Genomic DNA, 18109 nt, shown 5'->3' with positions numbered 1-18109 from the left:
ATCAAACTGGGACATCTCATTTAGCTTTCGAAAGTCGTTGCAGAACCTCACGCTGCCATCCGGCTTAGGCACTAAAACCACTGGACTTGACCATTGGCAATGAGATTCTTCAATGACTCCTAAGGCCAGCATTTTCCTGACCTCTGTCCTGATCTCCTCTCTTTTGGCCTCCGGGATCCGGTATGGCTTGACGTTCACCTTCACTTCAGCCTCTGTGAGGATGTGATGGTGAACCTCAGTAGTCCTGCCTGGCTTTTCTGAGAACACATCCTCGTTGCGTTTAATCAGGCTGATCACTTCAGATAATTGCTCCGGAGTCAACTCCAGGGATATTCCCACTTGGACGGGCTGGTTGCTTTTAGGGGATGGTGCTCCTAGCACAACCACATGCGCTTCTCTAACCTGCCATGGTTTCAGCAGATTTATATGGTAGATCTGCTCCAGCTTCCGGCGACCTGGCTGTCGGACCTTATAATCAACTTCTCCTATGGCTTCTATTATCTCATATGGCCCCTGCCACCTGGCCAGGAGCTTGCTCTCTGCTGTGGGTATGAGCACCATTAGCCAGTCTCCCACCTGGAACTTCCAGGTTGTCGCTTGGCGATTGTAGTATGCACACTGGGCCCCTTGGGCCTTCTCCAGGTGTTCGCGCACAAAGGGGCAATGTGGGCTATCTGGTCTTTCTTTGCAACACATGTTCAACGATACTTCTCCCTGGGTTCGGCTGTTCCTCCAAGCCCTCTTTGGCCATGTAAAATATGCCCCTGGGGTGGCGACCATATAACAGCTTGAATGGGGAGAATCCAGTGGAAGCTTGGGGAACCTCCCGTACAGCAAACAGCAAGTAAGGCAGCAGGGCGTCCCAGTCTTTCCCGTCGCGACTAACCACTTTCCGCAGCATATTCTTCAATGTTCTATTGAAGCGTTTGACAAGACCATGAGTCTGGGGATGATAGACTGAAGTCCTGAGGGTCCATATATGAAGCACTGTACATAGGTCCTTCATTAACTTAGACACAAAGGGGGTCCCTTGGACCGTCAGGATCTCTTTAGGTATCCCTACTCTGGAAAAAATACGGACTAATTCTTTGGCTATGGTCTTGGACATGGTGTTCCGTAGGGGTACGGCCTCGGGATATTGGGTGGCATAATCTAGTACTATCAGAATGTACTAATGACCCCGGGCTGACTTCTCCAATGACCCTACTAGGTCCATAGCTATTCGCTCAAATGGGATTTCAGTAATTGGTAGAGGTACCAAAGGGGCCCTCAGGTGTGGTCAAGGTCCATGTATCTGACATTCCGGACAGGAGATACAATATTGCCAGACCACCGCATAAATGCCGGGCCAAAAAAACCTCTGCAGAATCTGATCAAGGGTCTTATCTACCCCTAGATGGCCCCCAAACAGATGGCTGTGGGCCAGATCCAACACGCCCCTCTGATGCTTCTGTGGGACCAAGAGTTGTTCTATGACTTGCTCTTGGATCCAGACTACTCTGTATAGCAGATCACCCTTAATCACATAATATGACCCTGGGCCCTTAACTCTCCCCTCCATGGGGACCACATTTACCTCGACTCCTTATTTACGACTATTGCTGTACATTGGATCATTGGCCTGATTCTGACCAAAATTCCCGAGTAAGGTCCCCATTTGTCAAAACTCAGGGCGATCTACGTCTGTCTCCCCCTCGGGGAAAACCCCTGGGGAACTAGGTCCGGTAATTGGGTCGTTAATCGCCTGCCCCGCCTCGCCGTCCATTGAGCCACCTCTTTCCCCTACAAGCGTAGATTTCTGTTACTGGGTCAAGATCCTAGTTCCCCTCCTTTTATCCACCCTCTGTTCCCTCCGAGTCTTCCGGGGTTTTCCTGGCAGGAAGAACAAATCCTGGCCAAATTCACGGAAGGCTATTGCGGGGCGGAGGGGGTGTTTATCTATCTGGGCCACCCCCTGGGGCCCAGGTTCATTATTTTCTTCCACCTTCTCCCCAGGGAGTAGGCTCCGATTGTTCTTCCGCATCCTTCCTCCCCTCCATAGTCCAGCCTGGCGCTAAAGCAAACCAGGGCCTCGGAGCAGAGACTTGTCTCCGATTCTGGCGCCTTCCTTCCCTGGTGGTCCGAGAAAGTTCTTGGGCTGCTAGGTGTCTCTCTACAAGGGCAACTAGTTCATCATGAGAGGAGAGATCATTTTGGCGAACCCACCCTCGTATGCCCGGCGGCAATCCCCTCATGTACCTGTCCAACACGAGGATTTCCACTATCTTTTCCAGCCCATGGGTCTCGGGGTGGAGCCACTTCCGGGCGAGGTGGATTAAATCAAATAGCTGGGACCTCAGCAGTTTGCTGTCCCAGTATTTCCACTTGCGGAAGTGCTGGGCCCCTATGGCTGGCATCACACCTGACCTTGCCAGGATTTCCGCCTTCAGCTGGGGGTAATCCATAGCTGTCTCTGTGGTCATGTCGAAATAGGCCTTCTGGGGCTCCCCACACAGAAATTGAGCCAGGATATCTGCCCACTGGTCTTGGGGCCAGGCCTCCCGCAGTGCCGCCCTCTCGAAGGCAAGGAGATATGTCTCTATATCGTCGTCCGTAGTCATCTTCTGTAAATAGTTGCTTGCCTGCAGCGGCCGGGCCCTCTGGGGCCCGTGCGTCAGCGTGGTCAGGGCTTTTAACTGCTTCACTACTTCATTCAGGGTGGCTCAATCTTGGGCCTCCTGGTTCATCAATAATTAGTTTGTCTCCTGTTGAATGCATACTGACTCTTGCTGGGCAGCCATCTGTACCCTGGTAGCTTCTTGTTGGGACGCGGTGGCCCGTATCAATGCCTTCACTATGTCTTTTTTTTTTTTCCGGGGGGGGGGGGTGATTTACCTTGCCCTGAGATGGCTTGCCACAGAGCCTTACTCACTCACCGCATCCCACTACTGACACCACGTGTGGCAAAATACCTCATTCGCTTTAGCAGGCTCAGTCCTTTTTAGCCTTAGAGACTCAGGTTTGGGGCAAGGCAAATCCTTATAGGTGGCACAGGGTCCTGCTACTCCTCTCCTCAGTCAATCCCTTGTGCTCGTTTTCCCTCCCTCCTGGGAAGGTTTGGTGTCTTGCTGCAAACAGCCTACTGGCAGCTTCCCTGTTTCTCTCACTCCCTCACTGCCCCCCTCCTTTCATGCAGGGGAGGGTTTAAAAAGGTCTCAAGTAGTTGGAGTCAGCTGAACCTAATTGGTTCCCTAGCAACCCCTTTTCCAGCTGAACCTTATTGCCCCCTGGTTCTCTCTCCTCAGTAGATAGGGAGGGACATTTTAACCCCCTGGGACTAATTACTACCCCCCCCCTTCTGTAGCTGTTTGTCCTGGGTTTACCACAGTATGCAGAAGTTTTCATGTAGAAACAAGTAAATTCAGTTCTCATCAGTCTCCCCTTCCAATGGTTTCTGTTAATCACAATGTTCGAGAAATGTAAATTTTGTCCTACTCTAACACTACTAGTAATGTGCACCAGCTAAATATATCAAAAGTACAACTGGTTGACATTTAACTGGAGGAAATTACCACACAGAACAAACTAGAAAAAAATAATTTTAAATTGGACCATAGAACCTAGGGGATATAACAACTTTAAGCATTCAATCTCTTGAAAAGCAATTTTGAAATTCAGGCTTACAATCAAATGTAAGATTTGTGTATTGTACCAAAAAGCATGCACAGAGCTTTAAACAAATAACAGACAAGGTTCCAATCCCAAGGATAATGCAATCTTTCATAGAAATAGTCCCCCATGAAGTCAAGACTACTCATGTGACTAAGAATTTCTCATGTAAAGTTTCCTAGATCATGCCCTCCCCCCTCTTAGAGAAGACATATGGAATGGAATGCTTATACAAATTAAGATTGAGATTGCTTGTCTCTGAAAGTACAATTTTGTTTCTTTAAATTATATCGAATATTTTTGACAGAGGAATTGAAGATTATGAAAAGATGTACATTTTGAAGAGGGAGACTGCATGGTATATAGAAATTGTTCCAAGCATAGGAGAGACATAATGGGAGAAGGAAATAAAGGCAATAGAAGTGGAATTGATAGAGCAAGGGGCCTAGGTTGTAAATGAAGATGTAAACATATAAAGGAGAATAATCAACTCATCTGCTTCTGGTTTTACAAAAGCTTTAATGACTTATTACTGCGCAGATTTTAAAAAGTCACAATACCCTTTAAAGGGTCTGACTGCAGACAGTACCTTGTGCCACCTCAGTCACATATTTACAAAAAATAATGCATCAGATAATTTCTCATGTTAAATAAGCATGATGTCTCTTTAAAAAGCCAAATAAAAAAAATGGTTAGTAACCTTCAGTAACTGTTGTTCTTAGAGAATTGTTGCTTGTGTCCATTCCAATGTAGGTGTGTGCTCACCCCGAGCACTGCTGCCAGAAAGTTTTTCCGTCAGTAGTATCCCTCAGGTCAGCTCTGGTGCCCCCTAGAGTCGTGCCCTCATAGCACCAGTATACAGGGCCCTGCCAACCCACCATCCCTTCAGTTCCTTCTTGCAAGCTAAATCTGACAGAAGAGTAGGAGGGAGGGTTATGGAATAGATATGAGCAACACACCTTGAACAGCAGCAGTTAGGGAAGGTTAGTAACTCTTTTTTCTTTTTCAAGTGTTTGCTCACGTCCATTCCAATGTAGGTGACCCCCAAATAGGAGGGGGATTTGAAGTTCAACGACAAGCAGACTGCAGTACTGCTCTGCCAAATCCAGCATTGTCTCTGGCCTGCTGAGCGATAGCAAAGCGAGTTGCAAAAGTGTGGGCTGAAGATGATGCTGCCTCTCTACAGATATCCTAGATGGGAACCTGGGTCATTAATGCAGCTGAAGACGCTTGTGCCCTTGTGTAATACACAAGAAGTGATCCACAAAGAAATTCTCTGGGTTGAGACTGGGAGACCTTTCATCCTGTCTGCCACCGCCACGAAAAGCTGAATAGTTTTCCTAAACGATTTAGTCCTTTCTATGTAGAACGCCAGCACTTGCCTAACATCTTGTGAATGAAGCCTCTGTTCTTGCCTATTGGCATGCGGCTCTGGGTAGAAGCATGGTTATTGTGGAATTCCTCTACGTTTGGGAGGAATGCTGGGCGAGGGCGCATTTGGACCCTCCCCTTGAAGAAAATAGTGTATGGAGGTTCTGAAGTAAGGGCCCTAATCTCCGAGACCTTTCTGGCCAAGGTGATGGCCACCAGGAAGGCTACCTTCCAGGACGAGTAGAGAGCATATTGCTAAGGGCTTGAATGGGAGACTATATCTGTTTGGTAGGAAGGTCTACTCCACAAGGGGTCTCCAACTCCAGATCATCAACCAACAGCCACTATTATTTTAATTCTGTGACCAAGTTCAAGGAATTGCTGTCACAGGAATCCAGGGCCAAGTTTTCAGCTCTGGTCAAGAAAGGAAAACCAGTTGTGAAAGCATCCCTCCAAGCGGCGTTGGACAGGGCGGATTCTGCTGTCGTCACGAGAAGCTCACAGTTGCAGACCTCGGGCCTCCCATACGAAGTACAGCAGACCATCCAGGACCTCCCTTTTGAGGGCACGTCTCTCTTTTCAGAGCGGACAGACTCTAAGCTCCACAGCTTAAAGGGTTCAAGGGCTACCCTAAAGTCCATTTTCCTTTGCTTTTTCTTCAGCACCACTGACTGGAAGCAGTGTTGTGCGTCCCATTGAGGTATAAACCTCCTCCAGAGAACCCTGGCAGTGCCAAGAGTCCTGGGACATGGACAGAGAGTCTTTCCTTGATGCCAGAGAGGCCGAGCTGCACTGCCTCTCTGAGAAGCCGGTACACTTCTCACTGAGGTAGAAATGCTCAGTCGGTGAGGCTCAACTCTGAAGGGGGACAGAGAGCCACCTCTATAAGGAGATATTTAAGTCTCTGGTCTCTGTGTTTTATGGTACAGGAAAGTCCTCTAAGGAGAGTACTTTGGCAAACGCAAAGACAAAACAGAAGTTCCAACAACCATCACTGGCAGTAAGACGAAACTGAAGAGACAGCAGGGCCCTCTATACCGACGCTACAAGGGTGCAACTCCAAGGGGCACCAGAGCCAACCTGATGGATACCACTGAGGGAAAAAACTTTCCGGCATCAGTACTCAGGGCAAGCATCCACGTTCACTGGAATGTACATGAACAAGCACTTGAAGAAAAACTGAAATTGCAAAGTATTTCTACATTTCAATGACTTTGTTAAGTCCATATCTGACACATCCTTATTTGGCTGCAATAAAATGGCAGTATATTCTCCCACAGTCAGATTAATTTATATACCTAAATAAACTGCTCTAAGTATTGGTATCTCACTTTCCTAAGCAATTAATACTTCATTAGACAGATTACATAAATTTAATAAAATAAATTGAAAAATTCTTATCTACAGAATTTACAGCATGAACTGTATTAGAATAGGTTTCAGTACGGACTCCAGGCAAACTTGTAACCTTAGACGCACCACTGATGTTACCATTTAGAGAGAAAGATATATAATGTTGTATGGTATACAAGACTAGTCAGTTTACATGTGTGGGATGAACAAGAAACTTTTGTCTCATGAATACAGATCTATAAGTATTATAAGTAAAAGACCAGTAATATAGGGAGATGAGTTCCTCCTATACAAGTCTGTTATTTCCCACTTTTGCAGTTTTCCCTTGCACAGGGAGAACTACTTAATCTGACATAAGTGCATCCATAATACAGTATGGAAGAAGCTCACTATAAAAAGTTCATATTACTTAATCACTCAGCAATTTCATGGACAGCTTGCTCTCTAAAGTAAAGATTTGTTTTTTTACAACTAGCACTTGACACACCTACCATTAGATGTCCCCAATATGCTTTCCCCAACATGCATTTTCCTAATGCTTACCAGTTAATCTTTTACATCCCTAGTACCTAGGTCTGTGACTGGCACCAGCCACTCCTTCAATACTTTACAGAAACACTTAGGGCAGTGGTTCCCAAACTGTGGGGCATGCCCCCCTATGGGAGCATGGAGAAATGTCCAAGGGGGTGCAGTGGGGCCCAGGCCAATCCTGCGAGGGGGTGGAGAGGGAGCACGACCCAGTCCTGCCTGCTCCGGCCCCACCCCCGGCTCCACTCCCAGCCTAGGGAGGCACCGACACATTCTATTACAGCTGGGGAGGGGGAGAATGGGATGAGGGGAAAAGTTTGGCAGCCCACTGACTTAGGGTATGTCTACACAACAATATAAACCCAGATTTAATAGGACTCGAGTCAATTGACCTGTGTCAGGGAATCATGGGCTTGAGCGTCTATACTGCATTTTAAATGTTGGTTAAGGATTTTCTGACCCATGCTCGAATCTTGGGCTCTGGCATCCAGACTGCAGTGTACAGACCCAAGCCAAAGTAACACTACCCCAAAGTGCTCAGCAACCTCCTCCCCTAAAGTGTCAACACTCTAGGCCTATTAATGTGTTGCACTGTGCGAAAATTCTACTGCCCACCCTGTTTCCTAACTGTGATGGTGCTATTGATGGGACTCAGAAGCCCATAAGGAATACAAGTATATAAACTGCATAATTAGCTCCTTTGGTGATTGTCTCAGTAGAATGACTGCAGTTTCAGAAGGTTTTATATTGCACTACCATCTAACCTGAGAATTGGGCTCTCTACCTCCAGGTGGAGTTATACTGGTAAGAAAATATCCATGTGTACCTGTTCTGAGGATAATTAGAACATGTGTCTCCATGTCTGTCAAACTATTAAAATGAAACATTGAAATTCTTAAAATGGATGTTCAACTGAGGTGTTTTTGTTTAGTTGGTTATTTATTTGTCTGTTATGAAGTTGACATAAAATGTAGGTTTTAGAAGAAAAACGCACACACCCCTCAGTCAGGCTGCTGCCTGCTGTGGAGTGGTGAAGTGCAACACCAGAGTTTGGAGTTCAGTGTGCACCAGACCCTCCCCCAATCCATTATCCCTGCCTCCGCCGCACTGCAGGAGGCATGGATAAGGGATTCTTGGAAGGCGGTGGGGAAGGTTTGGGTCTGGCTCCAGCTCCAATTCACCACCCTCACACTGCATGCTGCCACGCACCGCTGCACACACAGCCCTGGGGAGGGGAGGGGCTTGGGAGCAAGGGACAGACAGCAGCGCAGGATGAAGTGACTGCCCGGCAGGGAGGGGAGGGGAAGGGAAGTGGCAGAGCTTCCAGCTCAGGGATGACCCCCAACATTCTGGCAGCTGGAAGCCACATCCTCCCTGTCAGCTTTGCTTCCTGCTCTGACCAAGCTCTGCACGGCAGCAAGGAGCCAGAGTCGCCACCGCTGCAAGAGGCTGCAGGGAGTTGGGACTGGCTTCTACATGCCGCCCAGGCACCCCTGCACAAGCAGACCCAGGGAGAGCAGGGGGGCCCCAAAGAGCAGAGCAGGGACCAAGTGGCTTCCCTGAAGGGAGGAGGAGTGGCTGAGGTGTTGTGGGCCATCCTCCTCCAGCTATGCTGAACCAGGAGCTCTGCCACTCCACTTCCCTGTAGGCCAGCCGCTTAGTCCCCACTCTGCTCCTTGCACCAAAATCTTGTGACCAAGAGGCAGCTCTCTTTGCAAAAAGCTTCTTCTGATCCATCTTCTTTGAGACCCTGCAGGCTCTCTGACAGTGTGCCTGCAGACTGGTGTTCAGCAGACAATGCATTAACACTAACCTGAGCTGCTGCCATTTGCAAAGGGAGGTGTGACTTCTGTTTGCAATAGACTGCACCACAGATTGTCCGCATAGAGAAGACTAAGGAAATTGCCCCAAGCAAGGTGTATAAAAATCAATGATATTTAAAAAAAAATAAATAAACGGATTTTTTTATTTAAATCTGATTTTGATAAAATGCTTTTGAGGAAAAAACCTATCAAAAGATAGTTTTAATTAAGACACATTATAGCTCAAAGATATATCATGGAATAGGGATTATAAATTCTTATTTTAGAGTAGGAGACAATACATTCATGTAATGTTTAAGAAAAGAGACCCAGTTTTGGAATATTTTAATGAAGTTCCTCTACCTGGGGGTAAGACAGGCATGCGTGCAAAATGCAACAGTGCAACAAAGAAATGCAAGGCCTGGTTGCCCCAGTGAAACAACATCATGAGAAGTGTTGCTTCTCAGGAGGAAGCTGCGTTGAAGACGATGAAAGGAACATGTCTGAACATGCAGGATCTTCAGGTTGGTAAACTTTTTTATTTTATACTTCTTTCTTAAGGATTACCTGTCTTCCTTCTGGACTATTCTTGAATTCTCAGGTTTGAGCAAAAAATATAGTTGTTACTTTATGGTACTATAATTTTAGATGCAGTTGTGATAAAAAATAAATAGCCGAAATAGGCAGATCTTCCTTTTACAATTTCACCTTTAAAGTAGTACTGAGTGTCAGTGAATGCAATGAGTAATACTAAATGAGCAGTATGGAAATAATATTTAAATAACTGCATTGACTTATTTTGTTTAGGAGAAACCATCCTCAACATGCAAGATTCTGAAGATATCCACCTTTAAGATCACCATCATTTTCTATAGTTTCCAAGTTATCTGCCAATGATAGTGTTTCAGTGAGATCATGTATGTCACATAGCCACAGTATATCACCTGAAGCAAAAAGAAAAAAAATCTCCATCATCCAGAAACCACCATAGATAAGTTTGTGATAAGAACCAGCAAGATTACAAAAAGAGGAAATTGATGAAAAAGTTGCCCAGTTTGTTTATGCAACAAACTCTCCTTTCCGTATGACTGAGAACCCACACTTCATTAACATGGTTCAGTCATTAAGACCAGGATACAGTCCACCCAACAGAGCAGATGTCGCAGGCAAATTGCTGGATAAAGTGTATGGAAGAGAAACTGAGCAGTGTGCAAGGTCTACAGGGTAAAATTGTTAACCTGAGTCTTGATGGGTGGAGTAATGTCCACAATGATCCTGTTGTATGTGCTTGTGTGACAACAGAAGAAGGGAATGTCTTCCTTACAGAAAGAACTGATATATCAGAAAATGGACACACCGCAGAATACTTATAAGAAGTAGCAGTAAAAGCTATAACAAACTGAAAAAAAATTCAAATGTCTAGTACGCAGCTTGGTCACAGACAATGCTGCAAATGTATCCAAGATGAGAAGAAATTATTTAGAAGAGAGTTCCAAGCTAACAACATACGGTTGCAGTGCTCATTTGATACACCTCCTAGCCAAAGACTTCAGTGTTCCAGAAAGAAAGGCTAATGTTGTTGCTGAGATTGCAAAATACTTTTGTAACAACCACTTTGCAGCAGCTGCTCTCAAAAAAGTGGGAGGAACCAAGCTAACTCTCCCACAAAACGTGAGATGGAACTCAGTAGTGGACTGTTTTAAGTACTATATCAAGAACTGGCCTAATCTGATGACAGTTTGTGAACAAAATCGTGAAAAAATAGATGGCTCTGTCAAAGCCAAAGTTCCCAACACTGGGCTTAAGAGAAATGCTGAACACATGCTGAGTACCCTCAAGCCTATTCTGTAGCCTTGAACAAAATGCAGGGAAATAGCTGTTTTATTGCTGACGTTGTTGAAATTTGGAAGTAAGTGAGATCTTAAAAAGAGAAATATGCAATGACAGAGTTAAATTACAAGCTTTAAAAAAACAATTGGGACTAGCACTATCTCCAGTTCATTTTCTTGCAAATATTCTCAATACTCGGTACCAGGATCAAACCTTAACTGCTGAAGAAGAGGAGCTGGCTATGACACGGACATCCAGCAATCATCCTTCCATAATACCAACTATAATAAACTTCAGAGCTAAGGGTGAACCATTCATGAAATATATGTTTGCTGATGATGTTTTAAAAAAAGTCACACCAGTGAACTAGTAGAAGTCACTTAAGCACTTGGATTCAGAGTCTGCTGAAGTGAAAATCTCACTTAACAGCAGTAACTTCTTCTGTTGTTGTAGAAAGAATACTTTCTTCCTTTGGACTAATTTATTCCAAATTGAGAAATAGTTCAGGACATGAAAAAGCAGGAAAGCTTGTTTTTCTTTTTCCAAATTATGAACAAACAGGAAAATGAAGGTGAAGATGACTGAGTCCACTGCAGAAGCCAATATTTTAAGTTTCTCACATTGACCTGGCTGACATAGTCTATTTAATTTTTGTTTAACAAAAACAAACCTGATTTTAAAAAACTTGAATGTTCAACTAAGTTCAGAACTTCAATGCTTGTTTTGTTAAAATATTATACGTTTTCTGTTGAAGAAAAAAATCCAGAATACATAATGTTGTTGTTTTAGTTAAATAAAACAATTTAAATGTCTGTCTGATGATGTTCTCCTCCTAAAACAGGATGGCAAGAAAATCCTCCAAATTAAGATTAACCTCTTGAATTGGCGATAGTTCACCTCCCAATGGCTTCATAAATATCTGCTTCAATTACCTTTGGTAAATAAAATAACCAATCATTCATGTTCTGATATAGCCGTAAATCTGATCTGAAAAGTTTTCAAAATAAATCACTGTTTAAAAATGTATAGTGTGTACCTTCTAAAAATGAAACCTACATCTGAGTTGTGAAGAATATGTATTAAGGTTATAACAACCAACAAGAATGCACTTTCATGTAGAAATCCATGATTAAATCAAGTCTTCCTGATTAGTGATTTAAATCAAATCCACCCTGGCCTCAAGGAACTCTGGGACCCATCTGGAAGACTTCTGGGATCTGAGTCAAGCTGGTGTTGTGTGCACACAGGAAAGCAATAGGGCTCAAACCCTAGGTCCAAGCTTAACACGGGCTTGAACCCTAGGTTCAATCCCTAGGTTAACAAATTGGTGTGTGGACCGAAGGGGGGTTTGGCTTGAGCCCAGGCTCAAGTCAAAGCTATGGGCATGGCTACACTTACAGATGTAGAGCGCTTTGAGTTAAACCAGCCTTCGGAGAGCGCAATGGGGAAAGCACTGCAATCTGTCTGCACTGACAGCTTCAAGCGCACTGGCGTGGCCACATTAGCAGCTCTTGCAACGGCAACAGAAAGCAGTGCACTGTGGTAGCTATCCCAGCATGCAAGTGCCTGCAACGTGCTTTTCAAATGCGGGGAGGGGGGTGACAGGGAGTGTGCTGTATGTATGTGGGGGGTGGAGAGAGTGGGTTTTTGGGGGGCTGAGAGCATGTCAGCATGCGGTCTTGTAAATTCAGACAGCAGACCCCTCCTCCTCTCCCCCCCGCACACAGCATTCCACAGTAATGGTTGCTTTGTCTCAGAGCAGATAAGCATGCCGGCTGTCAGAAACAGAGCTTTCAAGGGGCATATCCGCATTCCTACAGCGAGTTCAAAACAATGAGAAGAGTGGCCACTTGACTTAAGGGGATTATGGGACAGTTCTGGAGGCTGATCAGAGCATAGTAATGCAACACCTCGTTCACACTGATGCCCGAGTGTTTCAGCCAAGGAGCACCAAGCATTAATCTTCTCACCAAGATGGAGTACTATGGAGTCACACCACTCTATGTGCCTTGCCAGTGTGAATGGGTAGTGGGCTAGGGCACCCAGGGCTGCTTTAATGAGCTCTAACTCATAAGTGTAGCCAAGCCCTTAGGCTACATCTACACAGCAATGTAAATCACAGCTTCAGCTCCTCTTGCCTAGATCCCAACAGTTCTCTCTTTTCTAGTCTTAACTGTCCAAATTAAAGTATGCCTCAAGTGTAGCAGTTCATCTTAAACCATTCACAGGAATACATTGCCCTCATCTCAAATCTTCAGTAGCTGTCCACGAAAGCAGACATATCATCTATTTCAGAATCTAGTATAAAGTTTCCCCTCTTAAAACCTGAGTCAGCAAAACACTTACACATCTACTTAAAATGAATGCATGCTTAACAGATGCCAAATTGTGACCAGTGTCTTCAAATTCTTCCATGAATTTGCCTTCCCCTCCATCTTTCTATTCTTGCATCCATTCAACACTTACCACATCAAGTTTTTTTTCCCTCCTTGCATCTCTCTCCAAAGTTGGTAGTAAATCCTACGTCTACTGTCATGTCCCCTGCTCCTTTTCCTCTCCCCTCCCCCACCTCACTATTTGGAATTCTCTCTTGGACCCTGACAACATTAGAATAACTCACGATTTTATCCTCCTAGAACACTGGTGTGTGTGGATGCAAAGTGTTTTATAACTGTTCAAAACTCATGTACAAGGATCCCAAATACCATCTGGATTAGGCTTGCTGTCAACAAGTCTAACCACCATTAGTTTAATGGGACGGGGAATAGAGGTTCTGGCAAATGCACAAATTGCTTAAACAATCTCTCCATGACTCTACCACAGCAAACTGATGGGACTTTCAAAATCTCCCAGAATTCACTACTTCTGGAAGCTATCCCAGGACTTCTGGGACAGTCACACTGCATATGAAACTGTTTAGAACACTGGTAGTGTGGATACAGGGCAAAACTAACTCAGAATCTGAATCAGAGTGGCTACTATGGACACACTGAAACACGTGTTTAAATAGGTTCTGTCCTACTGTTTTAATTAACAATGGTTCCGTTTTCTAGTGCAGACGCTGCCCTGGTGCCTAATGAGGCCCTTCAAAAATGAGCTTACCTAAACACTCACTCTGCCTGTTCCATCCTTATAAGAGCTGGTAAACAAATTTTTGCCTGGGCAGGTAAAAGTTTTGTAAAGAAAGCCTAGCAGACTCCATCTTTTCAAATCCTTCTTGCCTATTTATTGCCTCATGTTCAATCATTTTATCTATAAAAGTCTCATAACATCTATAAATGCTACCTGTAACCTACTATTTCCTTTTATTTGCATAGATTATAATTGGCTGTGAAGTGTCCCATGATGCTATTTATGTATCATGCAAGCAAACCTCTATTAAAATTATCCTCTTTACTACTACTGCAACAATTCTTATTAAAAAATCCACAATAATGCTTTAATTGCACCATGGGAATGCAGCAGTATCTAATAAAAAAAAAAAATTCTTTCCCTAGTTTTTAAATTTACCAACTGAAATATCAAATATTTTATATACTGTAAGCTCTCTGGAACAGGGTTTGTACAGTGCCTAGTACAATAAGGTCCTGGTCTATCATTAGGGCTCCTAGCTGCTACCATAATACAAACAATAACGTTCAAGACTCATAACTTAGCTCAGCGATCGGCAACCTTTGGCATGCAGCCCACCAGGGTAAGCCCCCTTGCGGACCGGGCCAGTTTGTCCGCATGTTCAGCCGATCGCAGCTCCCACTGGCAGCAGTTCGCCACTCCAGGCCAATGGGGGCTGCGGGAAGCGGCACAGGCGCTTTTTACATGTTGGAAAGTCAATATATGCCCAACCACACTAGACAAGTACAATCAGCTTGGAAATTGTTAACTTTGAAGCCTAATTTTGTTCACTTTAACACCTGTGTTTGGCTAGATGATGACTTAAGAACATTGTTTTTTACACTGAAGGTTATCTTCACAACCAGAAAGACTAAATGCTTCAGATGTTTGCAAAATAAATCTTAGGATCTGACACCACACACTAAATATGGCAACACCTTCAAAATCAAGAGATCTACTTCCTGAGTATTTACAGTAATTTGTCTAGACTAGGATTTAAAGGTTTAACACGTTTTCAAACTCTACTGTTGCTGAAGTCTACATTGCCTTGTCTATGACAAAGAATTAGAACACAATAGTCAGAACCTTTAAATCCTAGTATATACACTGCCTAAGTGTAATGATGTAATGGGCACTATATTTCAGTCCTCTACGCTCTGTAATGTTATCAGAGAGAACTAGTTTCTATTCTCAACATTGCTAACTAAATTCCAGCTGAAGTCTTTAGTAGTTCTAGAGAGAGGCAGAAAAGAAAACAGCTTTACCTTCAAGTTCCAGCCTCAGTTTACAGTGCTGAGTTTAGATAGATTAAATAGATTAGATAAACTGAGCAAATTTGATTTGCAAGTCAGTGATAAAGTGGAATTCCATAAAGTCACTTTTTGGAGTATAGTTATATTTTAACATCCCTTTGACAAACCCAAATCCTGCAGATTTCTATTAACCAAAACTAGGATCTTGAATATGGAGTCATTCTAAGACGACAATTGTTGACACCTCATGGAAAGCTTTAAAAAAACAAGTTTAAGTAGAAACTTCCATCACTGCCCTTTAATTACTAGGGACATTTTTGTAAAAATAGGATTTGTTTCTTAAGAATTTGTCTTATTCTTTAAAGATACAACCCTTATTTGATGCGACAATCATCTTCACAACAACTTAGCAGTAGAGGATCGTCTCTTTAGGTGAAAGATTTAAAAAGCACACAGAGAACAGCTGAACTTTTTATTAAAATAGCCCATTTACATGCAAGATTCCACACTAAAATACTACAAGAAAAAAACAAGTGTGCTATATTGCAGGGTTGCTCATGAGGTATCAGCAGGTCTTGAGTATTCAAATTGTAACAGACCAAATTGAAAGTACTTACAGTACAATGCATACAAGTACTCACCCTTCACAACATGCTTTCTGGTTACCACAAATAAACATTCCAGAGGCTCCCAATTTGATATGGACACTTGGGATAAACAGAAAGAGTGGCCTTTTAATTAACTCTTACAAATTACATTCAGATTCTAGAAAGTGTTACACCCTAGAAATCGATATGGAAATCTCAGTTTAGAAATTCACTAGAATTCCCACTACATATTTTTGATCCTTGTACATTTGTATAGTTCTACATCTGTATACAACTCCATTCAGTGGAGTGACACAAAAGATGTATTATCAAAATCCAAATATAAAATGAAGTCTTCCAACGTTTTCATTTCTGAGATAGAAGGGAAGAGAGATCTCAACTCCCAACTCTAGTCATTACAAAACCTAAACTTAATTTCCCCAATACTAATTTCTCCCTCCTGGTACTCACACCTTCTTGACAACTGTCTGTAATGGGCCACTCTCTTACCACTTCAAAAATTATTTTTCCTCCCTTGCTATCCTGCTGTTAATTGATTTACCTCCTTAGACTGATCTCACACTTGGTAAAGCAACCCCCATCCTTTCATGTATTTATACCTGCTCCTGTATCATCACTTCATGCATCTGATGAAGTGGGTTCTAACGCATGAAAGCTTATGCCCAAATAAATTTGTTAGTCTCTAAGGTGCCACATGGACTCCTCCTTATTTTTGCTGATACAGACTAACAGGGCTACCACTCTGACACCTAGCTCCATATTGTATTGTTCCCACCCCAGAACAATGTGGATGGTATTCCAGAACTAGGAGAGAAAAGTCACAGGAACAAAACCCAAATTAACTTACATAAACACACCTACAAGCTTCTTTTCTCTTTCTCACTCCCAATAATTTCTGAATCACTGCAGGCAACTGCTAATATCAAACACTTCAAAATAATACCAGATCACACATCAATCTTACTTTGTCATATTTACCAGTCACTCTTTTGCTCTTACAATTTTAATAAAAAGGCAGCTCTCTCCAACACCACCCCCTTACACCTACCAAAATGACTCAATACAAACCATGCTTTTAGTAAGAGCATGCCTCGTGCTCAACACACTTTGTTCTAGAACCACCGTCCCCAGCCTATGTGAACTTGCGAAATGCCATGCAATGCTGTGGAGGACAGGGACCCACTGCTGTCCTTAGAAATTCGGAAGTTCTCTCGAGCTGCCTTCGGGCAGGTTTGCCAGTAATACCACCCCACTGCCTTTGCATTTAACATCCTCCCTGCATTCGGGATTTTCATTTACAAAGAGAAGGGGGGAGGAAAGGGGAGAATCAAAAGCAGCAACTCGTGTGAAACAGCAAAAGAAGGAACAACCCAGAAGACAGCTCAACGGCCCCGCGTTGAACATCAGCTTCCGGGAGACTATCTAAGAGCACACGAGACTGAAGCAGACCTGCTCAAGTGCCCAAACCTCTCCCCGTAGCAGGGAGGCCCCCTCGTTTGGGGAGGTTAATTTTATTTTCTCCCCGTCGCCTCCTCTGGGAACGAAGGATTTTGCGGCGTGTTTCAATCAGGCGAATTAAAACCTCGTTCCCCGTTTGAGGGGGACTGAAGGGGGTGGGGGGAAGAGTCCCCTCAGTCAAACTGCCCCTGCACCCGCAACTAGCCTGAAATCAATGGGGAGGTTTAAGGAGGAGAACAACAGACGTGCCCCCCCCATGCGCCCGCCCTGGTTAGGGATTCAAAGCGGTCCCAAGCCCGCGGCTCCAGTCCCGCCTTTGTCTCAGCCGGGTCGGTCCGGGGTGGGGGGGACCCCTCCGCCAGGGTGGGCAGAGCCAACTTAGACAAAGGGCGCTTCAGGCTCCGTGTCTCTCTCCAGCTGTCACCGGCCGGCAGAGCGTGTCCCGCCGCCGAACGCTCCCCCCGCGGCGCCCGCCGCCGCCGCCGCCACCCCCTCCTCCGGGGCGGGGTGAGTTCCCTCGCGGCTGGGCCCCCCACGCCTCCCGCCGCGGTATCAAGGGCGCCGGTTATAATAGCCACTCCCGGGTCCCGCCCGCGCGGTGCCGGTCACTCGCTGGCTCGCGCTCGCTCTCTCACTCACTCACTCACCCCCCCAACCCCCGCCGGTGCTGCTGCCGCCGCCTCCGGGTCCCCTCTCCGCTCCTCTCTGCCTCTGGCCGCCGGATTCACCCTCCCGGACCGAGCGCCAAACCCGGCGGCCCAATCGGCATCGCGCTCATTGGAGAGAACCAAGCACCGCCCCGATTGGACGGACGTGAAGGGCCCGCCTGAGCCAATCAGCAGCGGCTAGAGGCGGTGCCGGGGGCGGGGAATTCGCTCCCCACGTGCAGGGGGGAGGGGGGTGGAGGAGCTCTCTTTGTTCTCGCGCTGGCTGGGGGGGATGGCGAGTTTTGTGCCCCTCTCTCAAGCCTTGCGCGCCCCTCGGCCCCCTGGGGAGAAGGAATTGGGGCGCGCCGGGAGGGAGAGCCTGGAAGCCCGCATTGGCTGCGGGTGGGGAGACTGGGGGTTGCTGAGAGAGGAAGCGCTCGCGGAGCCCGGGAAGGGAGGGGCAGCCCCGTTCCGGCGCTGCTGAGAGTTTGAATCAGTTC

General features: G+C 45.2%; 1 protein-coding gene across 8 annotated transcripts in view; it reads right to left on the bottom strand.

The window, feature by feature from the left end:
* The window catches only part of EZH2 (enhancer of zeste 2 polycomb repressive complex 2 subunit), an 85214-nt gene extending 67514 nt beyond the window's left edge, over positions 1-17700 (bottom strand). For 2 of the 8 annotated variants that reach the window (XM_073332773.1, XM_073332771.1), the window contains exon 1: positions 15538-15603. Coding sequence is in view for 3 of the 8 variants with exons in the window: in XM_073332768.1 (XP_073188869.1) it covers positions 15538-15603; positions 16573-16592 (86 nt within the window). In the remaining 5 variants the exon portion in view is untranslated. Of the gene's footprint in view, positions 1-15537; positions 15604-16572; positions 17365-17609 lie in introns of those variants that run through there. The other 6 variants (XR_012157427.1, XM_073332770.1, XM_073332768.1 and 3 more) reach the window with 6 other exon arrangements.
* Between the last annotated feature and the right edge of the window lie 409 nt (positions 17701-18109).

Source organism: Lepidochelys kempii, chromosome 2 (genome assembly GCF_965140265.1).
Source record: "Lepidochelys kempii isolate rLepKem1 chromosome 2, rLepKem1.hap2, whole genome shotgun sequence".
Lineage (NCBI taxonomy): Eukaryota > Metazoa > Chordata > Testudines > Cheloniidae > Lepidochelys > Lepidochelys kempii.
This window is presented reverse-complemented; position numbering and strand designations above follow the sequence as displayed.